The following is a 12697-nucleotide window of genomic DNA, read 5'->3' on the forward strand; positions in this document are numbered from 1 at the left end:
CGCTATGGGGCACATAGTGGCATCACTATGGGGTGCATAGTGCCCTCAATATGGGGCACACCTCACCCTCGCCATGGGGCACATAGGGGCATCACTATGGGGTGCATAGTGCCCTCAGTATGGGGCACACCTCGCCCTCGCCGTGGGGCACGGAGAAGGTCACCCACAGCCGCCTTCCCCCCATGGGGCAGCCCCACTACCGGCGGGGGGGGGTCCCGCAGGCGCCCCTCATGTGGGGCAGCCCCGAAAGGGTGCGGAGCGGCGGCGGGCGCAGGCCCCGCCCCTCCCGGCCGCGGCCTCCGGGGCGGAGCGAAGCGTTTAAAAGGGATCCCCCTGCGTGGAGGAAAAGTCGGAGCCTGCGAGCGCGGCGGAGCCCCGGTGAGTACGGGCCGGGCCGGGGCGAGGGTCGGGGCTTGGCCGGGCCGAACCGAGCGGCGCCGAACGCCTCCGAGCGCTGCCGAACGCCTCCGAGCGCTGCCGAGCCCCTCCGAACGGTGCCGAGCGGAGCCGAACCGCTCCGAACGATGGCGAACCGCTCCGAGTGGTACCGAACGGGTCCGAACGGTGTCGATCCACTCTAACGGGTGCCGAATTGCTCCGAGCGGTACCGAGGGCTCCGAACGGTGCCGAACCTCCCTGACGGGTGCCGAACCGCTCCGAGCGGTACCGAGAGGTTCCGAACGCTGCCGAAAAACCCTGATGGGTGCCGAAAGGTGCCGAACCGCTCCGAGCGGTACCGAGGGGCTCCGAAAGCTGCCGAACCGCTCCGAGCAGTACCGAGGGCTCCGAACGGTGCTGAACCGCTCCGAACGGTACCGAGGGCCCCGAACGGTGCCGAACCGCTCCGAACGCTGCCGAACCGCTCCGAAGCCCCCGAGGCTCGCGTCCGGTGCGTCCCGAAGCGCCGTTTCGGCCGGTTCCGGAGGGGTTTCGGGTGCCGTCCCCCGTCTCCCCCCCCCCGTCCCGGCCGGGGCGTTGGTGCCGCCGCGGTGATTCATCCTTTCCCCCCGGCGCTGCGTGTGCCGACGGGCGCGGACGGGGCGGCCCCTCCCGGCCCCCGCCTCCGCCTTGGCACCGGCACCGCCGGCGCCTCGTGTCCCCCCGCGCTGCCCCACACACGCGCACGGAGCGGGGGGGGGCAGCCCCACAGCGGCGCCTCCGCCCCATAGGAGCCGGTTGGTGCGGCCCAACCGGCAACGCCCCGGCCCCGCCGGCGGCTCCTGCTTGGGTTCAGGCCAAAGGGGGCGCCGGGGACCCCGTCCCGCCCCGCTCGGCTCTGTTCGGCCCCGCTCGGCTCTGTTCGGCTCCGTTCGGCCCAGCTCGGCGCCGCCGCCCCGTTGGCAGCGCCGCTGTGTTGATGCCGTCGCCGCCGCTGTTGATCCAGATTTTCTTGGTCCTTTTCCACCCGAATCCCTTTGAAGTTGCCCCGTTGCCGTGGCGACGGTGATGTCACGGCCGGGGCGGGGCCTCGGCGGCTCCCACATGGCGCCCGACGGCCCCGGCCCCATTACACGCTGCTTCCAGGAACTCGCCCACCGACGGCGGTGGCGACGGCTGCCCAGCGATGCCCCATGGCACCCTATGGCTGCCCCATGGTACCCATTGTACCCTGTGGGTGCTTCATGGTGCCCCATTGTACCCTATGGGTTCCCTATGGCTGCCCCATTGTACCCTATGGGTGCCCTATGGCAGCCCCACAGCCACATCTATAGGGACACGGGGGACACCACCGGAGCCTCGACACCAATATCCTCTGCCTGGCTGGGGATACCAAGCCCCATGGCTGCCCCACGGTGCCATATGGCTACATCCATGGGGACACGGGGGTCCTGGCACCAGCATCTCTAGAGCCTTGATGCCGCATCCCCTCTCTGCCTGGGCACACCAATATCTGCCCCACATGCACAGGGGGGTCTTGGCGCCACTGCTCAGCCCTCCCAGCCGTGCCCGGGCGCGTCCCGGCTCTCACGTGGCGGCGCCGATGGCACCAGCCGGTGCTGGCACGTGCCCGCGCCATGACTCAGCCTCGTGCGCCCGCACCGGGGCGGTGCCCATGGCTGTGGCCGTGTGTGGCCATGTCCATGTGTGTACATGCCGATGTGTCCATGTGTGTATGTGTGTGTCCATGTGGATCTGTGTCCATGTCTGTCCCTGTGTGTTCATGTAGATCCATGTCCATGTGTGTCCATGTAGATCCGTGCCCGTGTGTGCCCATGTGGATCCATGTCCATGTGTGTCCATGTCTGCCCCTTGTGTGTCCACCCCTCCACCCACAGCCCCTGTGCCCACAGACCTGCCCCATTGCTGCCACTGGAGGGGGAGGGTTACGGTACACCCCCCTCGCCCCCCCCGCTGCCGCTCACCGGGGTTCCTGGCGATGCGATTTTTTACCATTTCTGCCCAAAATCACATTGCCAGGGATTTCCAACGGGCGCCAGCACCGCCGCCGGGATACACCGGGAATACCGGGATGCACACCGGGAACAGGAGCCGTGGGGTAGGGCTTAGCCCACATGTGAACAGCGTTGGCATCGGGTCGTGTTCACAGTGGCTAAGTTCCGCTCCCCGGCGCTCACCGGACACCAGGATCTGCACCGGGACACTGAGATCTGCTCCAGGACACCGGGATCCCCCCCCGGGCGCTGCCTCCTGTGCCTACTGAGCTGATTTGCAGTTGCTTTGGTTAAACTGGCTCAGTTCAGCAGGAACAGGAGTCTGGGCTGAGCGCCGGCAGCTGCCAGGGACCCCGACCCCCCCAGCACCCCAAAACCCCCCTCCAGGACCCAAATTCCTTCCCGAGGACCCCAAAACCCCAACTGGGATCCCCAAGTCCCCCCCGGTGGAGCCTGCCCAGCCCCACCCCGAACCTACCCTTGGGGGGCCCCAAAAGAGGGGGGAATTCCCCCCCCCCAAGCCAGCTCTGGTGGAAGCAATGGCAGTAGGGGGTGAATGGGGGTCACGTGGGAGGGGGGGGTAACGCCCCTTACCCCTTCTCAATAAAGATCCTTTTTCCGTTTTTCCCTGTTTGTTTCCCAAAATAACCCGGATTTCAGGGAATTTCCCTGACGTCATCGCTGTGGGAGGGGCTTCGGCACCGCCCCAACAGGCCCCGCCCTACCCGGACGGGGGGGAGGGGTGTTTGCCCACGTGTCCCGCCCCCCCATAACGAGACTCGGCCCCTTTAAGAGCCTCTCCCTCCACCCACCAGCAGGAGTCAATCACCCGGGGGCGGGGCGCGCCGCAAGCGGCGGCAGCCAATCAGCGCCCAGGGGGCGTGACCTCGGGTTTCCCATCCATTCATAAAAGTCTCGTGGGTGAGGCATGAACGAAGCGGGGGGGAGTGGGCGGAACTGGGAGCCCCGAACCCAACTCTGGGCCCCTCCTGACGTCAGCCTGACGTCACCAGCCTCGGAGGAGGGGTTCCCCCACAAAATGCCTTTATTAAGACAACGGGCAGCGATGGGGGGAGGGGCTCAGGCCCGCCCCTTTTTGGCCTTGCCCTTGGCGGGGGAGGGGCGCTGCGGTAGGGGAGGGGCGGTGCCCGCGCGCTGCCGCGCGTCCCGCTCGATGCGCGCGCGGATCCCGACCTCGAGCTGCTGCAGGGGGGAGGGGAGAGGGGGTCAGAGGTCAGGCATGAGGAGGGGGAGGGGCACCGCGGCCCCACCCCCCCTCCCTCATCCCCTCCCCCATTCACCTTCTTCAGCTTCTGCTGCTGGATCACGCGGAGCTTCTTGGGCGCGATGGCGCGGCCTGGGGGCGGAAGGGTCGGTGGGGTCCGTCCTGCTCCTCCCCCTCCATAGGCCCCAACCCCCCCCCTCCCCCCCCCGGTCTCACCTCCCTTCCGCGGGCCCCGGTTCCCGGTTGCCGCCGTCGCCTGCCGGGGCCGCTTGGCCGCGGCCTTGGGCCTGCCCTGCGCCATGCTGCCGCCGCTTCCGGGTTCCCGCCCGCGCAAAGCACGCCGGGACATAGAGAGGGACGGCGCCAAGCACGCCGGGATGCAGCCGAGCGCTTTACTGCCCCCCAGCGGAGTGCTCCGCCAACGCGCGGCTCAGCTCCCCAGGGGAAACCACCCCCCACTCGGTGACGACACCTCCCGTGATGAGGTCATGTGGCGTGACGTCAAACGCAGGGTTCCACACGTCGATACCTGGAGATAGCGGGAAACGGCGTCATGGGGATCCCCTGACCCACGTGGACCCCCCTCATTCCGTATATGGGACCCCCATTCTCTATATGGACACTCTGCCCCACATGGGACTCTATCTTATATAGGAACCCACCTGCCCCATATAAGACCCCCAGGAGGCAATGGGAACGTCCCTGTCTCATACAGGACCCCACACCCTATGGAATTCTCACTCCATTTGGGACCCTTCCAAACCCATATGGGAGCCCCCTCCCCTATATGGGACCCTCTGCTCCATATGAGACCTCTGCGTTCCTTATAGGACTCCCTCCAAACACGTAGGGAACCCCCTGACCTGTAGGGTTTCCCTTTGCCATGTATGGGTTCCCCTTATCATGTATGGGACCCCTTGCCCCATACAGGCACCCCAGGCCCATGAGCACCCTATGGGGCACGCACCGGGGGGCGCCAGGCAGAGCCCCTGCAGGTGGGTGAGCTCCCGGCCCGGCCTCTCCTCGATGGGGATCTGGGCCCCACTCGGCAGAGCGGGGTCACAGCTCGAGCTCGGTGCCGCCACGTAGAAGGGGACCTGGTGGTGCCGCGCAGCCACTGCCAGCTGGAATGTCCCAATCTTGTTGGCCGTGTCCCCATTGGCGGCCACGCGGTCGGCTCCCACCACCACAGCTGCAGCCAGGGGACACCGCACAGTCAGTGCGTGGGGCCCTGTCCCATTGCCATCCCCATCCCACCTCCATCCCCAACCTTAGTCCATCCCTATCCCAGCTCCATCCCTGTCCCATTGCCATCGCCATCCCGGCACCATCCCCATCCCAGCACCATTCCATTGCCATCCCCATCCTGGCTCCATCCCCTTCCCCACTCCAGCTCCATTCCAGCTCCATCCCCATCCCGGCTCCATCCTCATCCCCACTCCATCTCCATCCCAGCTCCATCCCAGCTCCATCCTTATCCCCATTCCATCCCCATCCCAGCTCCATCTCCATCCCAGCTCCATCCCCATCCCTGCTCCATTCTCATCCCAGCTCTATCCCTATACCCATTCCATCCCCATCCCATTGCCATCCCCATCCCATTGCCATCCCCATCCCATTGCCGCCCCCCCTCCTGGCTCCATCCCCATTCCAGCACCACTCCTATCCCCATCAATCCCATCCCCGTCGCGGTCCCTCCCGACTCTCACCATCCACCCCGTGCTCCCTCATGGCAGCAGCGGCAGCGCTGTCAGTGATGAGGGTGACGGGGATGTTGTCGTGCAGCAGCTCGAAGGCCGTCAGGCGGCTGCCCTGGTTGTAGGGCCGGGTCTCGGTGCATAGCACCCTCCGCAGCCGGCCCTGCCCGTGCAGTGCCCGCACAATGCCTGCGGCGGGCAGTGGGGAGCTGCAGTCAGTTTGAGGGGGGGTATTTGGGTTGATGGGGGTGTATTTGGGGTGCTGGGGGGGTATTTGGGTTGCTGGGGGGGCTCGGGGTCCTACCAAGTGCAGTGCCGTAGCCAGCCGTGGCGAGGCTCCCGGTGTTGCAGTGGGTGAGGACGGTGACGGTGGCACCGGCGGGGACGCGGCGCAGGATGTCCCGGGCCCCATGAGCCCCAATGCTCTCGTTGTCCTCTCGGTCCTTGGCCAGGAGCCCTTCAATGTGCTCAATGATGCTGGGGGGTGGGGAACGAACCTGGGTAGTAAACACCGCCCCCCCCCCATCCCAATAGCTCCCCCTGCACCCCAACACCCTCCCAGGGATCCCAATACACCCTTAGCACCCCAATAGCCCCCCATGCACCCCAACACCCTCCCAGAGATCCCAATACACCCTTAGCACCCCAAGAGCCCCCCCTGAACGCCAACACCCTCCCAGGGATCCCAATACACCCTTAGCACCCCAATAGCCCCCCACACACCCCTTGGGGGACCCCAATCCCCCCCCCGTTCGTGCCCCTACCGCTCTCGCAGCTCCGGGGCCGTGATCCCGGGGCTCCGGCTCCATTCCCGCAGCCGCTCCCGCAGCCGCTCGGCCTCACGGTGCAGGTTCACCGCCGTGGGTCGCGCCGTGAGCAGGAACCGGAGTCGCTGCTCCACGAAGGCCTCCAGGGCCGCGACCCCATCCCCGGCCCCGGCCCCGGCCGCCAGCTCCAGCGCCAGGCTCAAGCATCCAACCAGCGCGATCGCGGGCGCTCCCCGGACCTGCGGCACCGTTGCTGTCACCCCGTGTCCTCCCCCCTAGGGGTTCTGGGGTCCGTGCCCCCCCCAGGTCACCTCCATGCTGTTGATGGCCTCCCAGGCGCGCTCCGCTCCCTCCACCCGCTCATAGCGGAGCTGCTCCGGCAGCAGGCGCTGGTTGAGGATGGAGAGGGACCCACGCCGGTACCGGATGGACTCCAGCGCCATGGCGCGGGCGGAGCTCGGGCTTCCTCTCCCCCCTACCCCGCATGGCCGGAAGGAGCCGAAGGTGGGGGGGATCCCCCGTAGTGACCATGGTGGCACCGAGCAGTGAAAGGGGCCGTGCTGCTGCCAACGGCTTTTAATGGGGGGGATGAACCCGGGAGGGGGGATTGACAAAGGCGGGGGGGGCGCTGGAGCAGCCCCGGGGGAGGTCCCTGTCCCCCTCAGGAGCTGTCGGAGCTGGAGTCGGAATAATCAGCAACCAGGGACGTTGTGGGGGTGCTTTGCCAGCCCCCCCCGTGCTCAGCCCCCCCCCGGGGCTCCGCGCTGTGCTTTGGGGGGGTGCCGGCAGGGGGGTCACCCCTGCGGATGATGCCGAGGGTGCTGCGGGTAGGGGGGGGGGTCCGCGGTGTCCCCCCCCCCGGCGCCGGTTTCCGTGGGGGGTCTCCGGTGGCCGCGGGGAACCAGGGCCGGGAGGAGATCTCGGTGCGCTTCTGCCTCTGCTTGTCCTCGTAGGCTGGGGGGACACGGGGGGGTCACACACACATGCAGGGGGGGAGGGTCACACAGGGACAGGGCCCCCCCGCGGTCCCCCACGCACAGAGCGGGCTCTGCAGCGCCAGCAGCGCCGCCACCCGCCGGTCCTGCGGCTCCTCCGGTAGCAGCGCGATGCCGAGCCCCGGGCGAGGCTCCTCCCGCGGCGGCTTCTGCTCCTGCGGGGGGAACCGGAGCGGCTGCGACAGCGACGGCGGCAGGGAAGGGACAGCGCCAGTGTGGGGATATGGGGCAAGGGACATCCCTCCCACTATGGGGATACAGGGACAGGGACATCCCTCCCAGTGTGGGAACACAGGGATAGGGTCATCCTTCCCAGTATGGGGATATGGGGATAGGGACATCCCTCCCAGTGTGGGGATACAAGGGTAGGGACATCCCTCCCACTATGGGGATACAGGGATAAGGACATCCCTCCCACTATGGGGATAGGGACATCCCTTCCAGTGTGGGGATACAGGGATAAGGACATCCCTCCCACTATGGGGATAGGGACATCCCTCCCAGTGTGGGAACACAGGGATAGGGTCATCCTTCCCAGTATGGGGATACGGGGATAGGGACATCCCTCCCAGTGTGGGGATACAGGGATAGGGTCATCCCTCCCACTATGGGGATATGGGGACAGGGACATCCCTCCCAGTATGGGGATACAGGGATAGGGACATCCCTCCCAGTATGGGGATACAGGGATAAGGACATCTCTCCCAGTGTGGGGATACAGGGATAGGGTCATCCCTCCCACTATGGGGATATGGGGACAGGGACATCCCTCCCAGTATGGGGATACAGGGGCAGGGACATCCCTCCCCACGCAGTCACTGGTGCGCACTGGTCTATGCTGGTGCGCACTGGGGTGCGCTCGCAGCGCTCACCCGGAAGTGGCTCCGCAAGCGGCAGTTGATCCCAAAGTCGTCCTTCCAGAGGCTCTGGAAGTGCTGCAGCGCCGCCAGCCCCGGCCCCGCCCGCTCCCGGCATTCCCGGTCCTTGGCGCCGTGCTCCAGCCGGAACATGGCATCGGATGCCAGCCGCTCCCGTGCCTCCCGCTCTGTGGACACGGGCACCACTGCTGCACTGGGAGCACTGGGGGGACTGGGGGCACTGGGACTTACCAGTGGCACTGTGCAACTGGTGTTATTGGTGTAACTGGGACTCACTGCTGGCACTGTGTGACTGGTGTTAGTGGTGTTACTGGTGTGCCTGGGCTCACCGGTGGCACTGTGTGACTGGTGTAACTGGGACTCACTGGTGTTACAGTGTGACTGGTGTTACTGGTGTCATTGGTGTTATTGGTGTTACCGGTGTAACTGGGTTTGCCGGTGACACTGTGTGACTGGTGTAACTGGTGTCACTGGTATTATTGGTGTAACTGGGACTCACCGGTGGCACTGTGTTACTGGTGTCACCGGTGTAACTGGGACTCAATGGTGTGTCTGGGCTCACCGGTGGCACTGTGTGATTGGTGTTACTGGTGTCACTGGTGTTACTGGTGTAACTGGGACTCAATGGTGTGTCTGGGCTCACCAGTGGCACTGTGTGACTGGTGTTACTGGTGTCACCAGTGTTACTGGTGTAACTGGGAGTCACTGGTGTGCCTGGGACTCACCGGTGGGCAGCACTTGCTGGTTCTCAGCCATGTCCCAGCGCTCCTCCTTGCGCCGGGCACCGCTGACGATTACATAGTCGCATCCCGCGGGATCCGTCTGCAGCTCGATGTGGTTCACACACAGGTGGCACTTCATCCGGAACCTGAGCAGGGCCACGCGGGGACAGGGATGGACACAGGGACAGGGATAGGGATGGGCACAGGGACAGGGATGGGCACAGTGACAGGGATAGGGACAGGGATGAGGACAGGGATAGGGATAGGGATGGGCACAGGGATGAGCACAGGGATAGGGATGGGCACAGGGATAGGGATGGGCACAGGGATAGGGACAGGGATAGGGATGGGCATAGGGATAGGGACAGGGATGAGCACAGGGATAGGGACAGGGATGGGCACAGGGATAGGGATGGGCATAGGGATAGGGACAGGGATGAGCACAGGGATAGGGACAGGGATGAGCACAGGGATAGGGACAGGGATGGGCACAGGGATAGGGACGGGCACAGGGATAGGGATGGGCACAGGGATAGGGATGGGCATAGGGATAGGGACAGGGATGGGCACAGGGATAGGGATGGGCACAGGGACAGGGATAGGGATGAGCACAGGGATAGGGACAGGGATGGGCATAGGGATAGGGATGGGCACAGGGATAGGGACACGGATAGGGACAGGTCCCACCTGTAGATGGGTGTTGTGTAGTAGTTTCCAACCTTCGTCTTCTCTGCATTGTAGCGGACGCCTGGAGCAGGAGGGGGATCAGACCCAGCCCCATCCCAGGAATGCTAAGGCTGGGAATGCCGGGGTCGGACTCACCCATTCCAATGTGGTTCTTGCAGCCATCACACCAGATGTTAAAGGGCATCTCGAACCTGGCAGGGGGGACACATACACACGGTGTAGGGATGTCACCAACATGCCCCCGTGTCCCCAGCCCCCTCCATGGTGTCCCCACGGCCCCCCCGTGTCCCTACCTGATGACCAGGATGCCCTGTGCCAGCTTCCGAGCACGCTCCCGCAGCGGGTGGCTCCCATGGTACTTGTTGAGGGAGCGGTGCTGGGGGGAAACATGAGGGGGGGGTCAGCAGGAGCCAGGGAACCCCCCCCAACTCCCTGACACCCCCAAAACACCCCCCAAACACCCCCAAGGCCCCCCTGAGGCCCACCTTGGCCGGGTCGAAGTCAGGGGGATAGTACTTGTTGGTGCCCTTGCGCTCACCCTAGGGAGAAACAGGGATCAGAGCCCCATGGGGACCCCATGGGGACCCCACAGTGGCCATGGGGTGGTCACAGAGGTCACAGGGAGGTCCTGGTGGTCCCGTTGGGGTCCTGGTGGCCACACTCACCATGGTGCAGGATCTCTGGTGCCACCAGACTGGGACACACGGAGCGAGGGGACAAGGAGCTATGGTAACAGGGGAGGAAATGGGGGTCTCCCAGTCTGAACTGGGACAGGGGACACCCCCGTAAGGACATGGGGATGGGGACACCCCATTACCAGCTATGGACACCCCGTTACGGGCTACGGACACCCCATAAGGGGCTACGGGTACCCAGTTACGGGCTATGGGACCCCATTATGGGCTACGGACACCCCATTAGGGGCTATGGGGACCCAGTAACGGGCTATAGGACCCCATTACGGGCTTTGGACACCCCGTTACGGGCTATGGGGACCCCGTTAAGAGCTATGGGACCCCATTACGGGCTACGGATACCCCATTAGTGGCTACGGGTACCCAGTTACGGTCTACGGGACCCCATTACGGGCTACGAATACCCCACTGGTGGCTACGGGTACCCAGTTACGGTCTATGGGACCCCATTACGGGCTATGGACACCCCGTTACGGGCTATGGGGACCCGATCCCGCCGCTCGCCACCCACCTCTTCCGCCTGCGCTCCCGTTGCCCCGCCCCTTCCGTTTGCGTCACTCCGTAGCCGTAAAAGGAGGCGTGGCCCGTCCCCGGCCCTCCCCTCCCGCAGCCCCGCGCATGCCCTGTCAGCGCCGCAGCGCGGTCACCTGCGGCCGCCCATGGCAACGGGGCTCAGGGCCGGCCCCCCCCGCCCCAGCAACGGGTTACTATGGCAACCGAGCCCATGGCAACCAGGCCCATGACAACCAGGACCCCCCACCCCAGGGGTCCCCGCGGCTGTTCTACCCCTTCCCACCACCCCCCTCCGCCGCTGTCCTCAGGTGACCCCGTAGCTGAGGGCAGCGTTGTGCACATGCGTGTGCAACTGCCTCACACATACATGTGCACCACCTTGACGCGCGTGTGCAACCACCTCTCACATACATGTGCACCGGCTTTACATGTGTTTGCAACCACCTTGCACATACATGTGCACCAGCTTTACATGTGTTTGCAACCGCCTTGCACATATATGTGCATCGCCTTTACACGTGTGTGCAACCACCTCGCACATACATGTACACTGCCTTTACACATGTGTGCAACTGCTTTGCACATACATGTGCACCACCCTTACACGTGTGTGCAACCACCTCACACATACATGTGCACTGCCTTTACATGTGTTTGCAACCGCCTTGCACATGCATGTGCACTGCCTTTACACGCATGTGCAACTGCTTTGCACATACATGTGCACCATCTTTACATGTGTGTGCAACTGCCTCGCACATACATGTGCACCACCTTTACACATGTGTGCAGCCGCCTGGCACATACATGTGCACTGCCTTTACACATATATGCACCATGGCACCTAAACGGGGTCACCAGGATTATCCTCCCCAGGAACCCCTTCCCCAGGGATGGGCAGAACCGGGTGACCTGGCACAGTGACACCATGGCACGGTGACACCACGGCAGCGTCACCAGGGCACGGTGACACCACAGCTCACTGCCACTGCCGGTCCACAGGGCCTCCCACTGGGGACAGGTTACAAAGGGACCCCCCCAACCTTTCTGGGACTTTGTGCACCCCAGTTTGGGTCCACGGGGGGACACCGGGGTGTCACCGTCCCACTGTGGCCTTGCCATGGTGCTCCTGAGTCCCAGGGAAGCTCCAATGTGTCCCCATGGACCAACAGATGCCACAGCATCCCCATCCCATCTCTGTGGCATCACCACGGCGCCAGCTCCAGCTCCAGCTCTGAAGCCACAAACCGGCCTCGGACATGGTGTGACCAGAATGACACAACCGGGACATCCCATCTCTGCGGTGTCACCGGATGCATCCGGCTTTTCCCTTCTCCTGCTCCTTCCATCTCCCCCCCCAGCCCCGGAGACCCCCCCATCCGGCAGCACTGGCAGCTGAGCCCGGTTGTGGCCGCACCGGCTGCCGGCACTGCGGGACGTCCATCTGCACCGGGCACCTGCTGCCAGGACATGGGGGGGGCCGGGATGCACCGGGATGGAGGGAACCACGTCCCCTTGCGGCGATGGCACTAGCCCCTGGCCTCCGGTGGGGCCCTGCTCTACCGGTGTGCTCTCACCGGGATTTTGGGGTTCCCCAACACCCCGAGGCGATGCCCCCGGTAGCAGGGATAGGGACGGGGCAGATTCGGGGTACGGGGGGAAGTGGGTTAAGGCCCCCCTTCTCTGCACTGGCTTCGTGGCAGAGCAGCTGCAGGGCCGGACAAAAGCAGGGCCGGGACAAAGGCGCTGACGTCAGGCACGGGGCTGGGGGCACCAGGCGACCTAGTTCCAGGCAATGGACAATGGACCCCCCTTGCCATGGCCACGGTGTCCCCACCCGCCATCCCCCCCCACGCTGTGTCCATGCGCAACTTCACACGTGCCCGTGCAGGCCTTCACATGTGCGGGTTCACACCTTCAAATGTGCCCCTGTACAGCCCTGGCTCTCCATGCCCATGGCTCTGCACACAGGAGGCTCTCACCCCTGGGGCTTTGCACACCCGTTCCACACCCGGTTGTGAACACCTGTTTTCGAGCACCCATTTTTGAACAACCGTTTTTCCACACTCATTTTTGAACACCCGTTTTTCCACACCCGTTTTTGAACACCTGTTTTTGCACACCC

The 12697-nt window shown here is 64.8% G+C and overlaps 3 protein-coding genes across 3 annotated transcripts; all 3 read right to left on the reverse strand.

Moving 5' to 3' along the window:
- Window positions 1-3473: 3473 nt before the first annotated feature.
- CUNH19orf53 (chromosome unknown C19orf53 homolog) lies at window positions 3474-3960 on the reverse strand. Its single transcript, XM_061443877.1, has 3 exons — window positions 3835-3960; window positions 3695-3750; window positions 3474-3596 (listed from the first exon to the last, which is right to left on the reverse strand). Exons 1-3 carry the CDS (start codon window positions 3917-3919, stop codon window positions 3474-3476), a joined length of 264 nt encoding a protein of 87 aa, XP_061299861.1. The 5' UTR covers window positions 3920-3960.
- Window positions 3961-3997: 37 nt separating this feature from the next.
- Window positions 3998-6561, reverse strand: MRI1 (methylthioribose-1-phosphate isomerase 1). Its single transcript, XM_061443855.1, has 6 exons — window positions 6394-6561; window positions 6080-6321; window positions 5620-5792; window positions 5328-5504; window positions 4586-4810; window positions 3998-4147 (listed from the first exon to the last, which is right to left on the reverse strand). The coding sequence occupies exons 1-6, from the start codon at window positions 6523-6525 to the stop codon at window positions 4011-4013; spliced, it is 1086 nt and encodes a 361-aa protein (XP_061299839.1). The 5' UTR covers window positions 6526-6561; the 3' UTR covers window positions 3998-4010.
- Window positions 6562-6727: 166 nt separating this feature from the next.
- Window positions 6728-10589, reverse strand: YJU2B (YJU2 splicing factor homolog B). Its single transcript, XM_061443860.1, has 10 exons — window positions 10571-10589; window positions 10030-10088; window positions 9850-9903; window positions 9658-9740; window positions 9500-9555; window positions 9365-9425; window positions 8681-8823; window positions 7950-8122; window positions 7121-7232; window positions 6728-7036 (listed from the first exon to the last, which is right to left on the reverse strand). The coding sequence occupies exons 2-10, from the start codon at window positions 10030-10032 to the stop codon at window positions 6744-6746; spliced, it is 978 nt and encodes a 325-aa protein (XP_061299844.1). The 5' UTR covers window positions 10033-10088; window positions 10571-10589; the 3' UTR covers window positions 6728-6743.
- Window positions 10590-12697: the final 2108 nt, after the last annotated feature.

The sequence above is a fragment of the Pezoporus flaviventris genome, unplaced genomic scaffold (genome assembly GCF_033815535.1).
Source record: "Pezoporus flaviventris isolate CSIRO_AGI_PZ_B2104156 unplaced genomic scaffold, CSIRO_AGI_Pfla_v1 ptg000554l, whole genome shotgun sequence".
Taxonomy (NCBI): domain Eukaryota; kingdom Metazoa; phylum Chordata; class Aves; order Psittaciformes; family Psittacidae; genus Pezoporus; species Pezoporus flaviventris.

Bases quoted from the DNA above. Each gene is read 5' to 3' on its own strand.
- MRI1 (XM_061443855.1), bottom strand. From the start codon at position 6,525: ATGGCGCTGGAGTCCATCCGGTACCGGCGTGGGTCCCTCTCCATCCTC. The intron at 4,811-5,327 runs GTGAGAGTCGGG...CCCTGGCTGCAG, and splicing joins GAGGGAGCACGGGGTGGATG to CTGTGGTGGTGGGAGCCGAC. The intron at 4,148-4,585 runs GTGCGTGCCCCA...CGCTATCTCCAG, and splicing joins GCTCTGCCTGGCGCCCCCCG to GTATCGACGTGTGGAACCCT.
- YJU2B (XM_061443860.1), bottom strand. The intron at 9,556-9,657 runs GTAGGGACACGG...CCCCCCTGCCAG, and splicing joins CAGGGCATCCTGGTCATCAG to GTTCGAGATGCCCTTTAACA. The intron at 8,824-9,364 runs GTGGGACCTGTC...GGCCCTGCTCAG, and splicing joins TACACAACACCCATCTACAG to GTTCCGGATGAAGTGCCACC.
- CUNH19orf53 (XM_061443877.1), bottom strand. From the start codon at position 3,919: ATGGCGCAGGGCAGGCCCAAGGCCGCGGCCAAGCGGCCCCGGCAGGCG. The intron at 3,751-3,834 runs GTGAGACCGGGG...TTCCGCCCCCAG, and splicing joins CCGGGGCCCGCGGAAGGGAG to GCCGCGCCATCGCGCCCAAG. The intron at 3,597-3,694 runs GTGAATGGGGGA...TCCCCCCTGCAG, and splicing joins AGCAGCAGAAGCTGAAGAAG to CAGCTCGAGGTCGGGATCCG.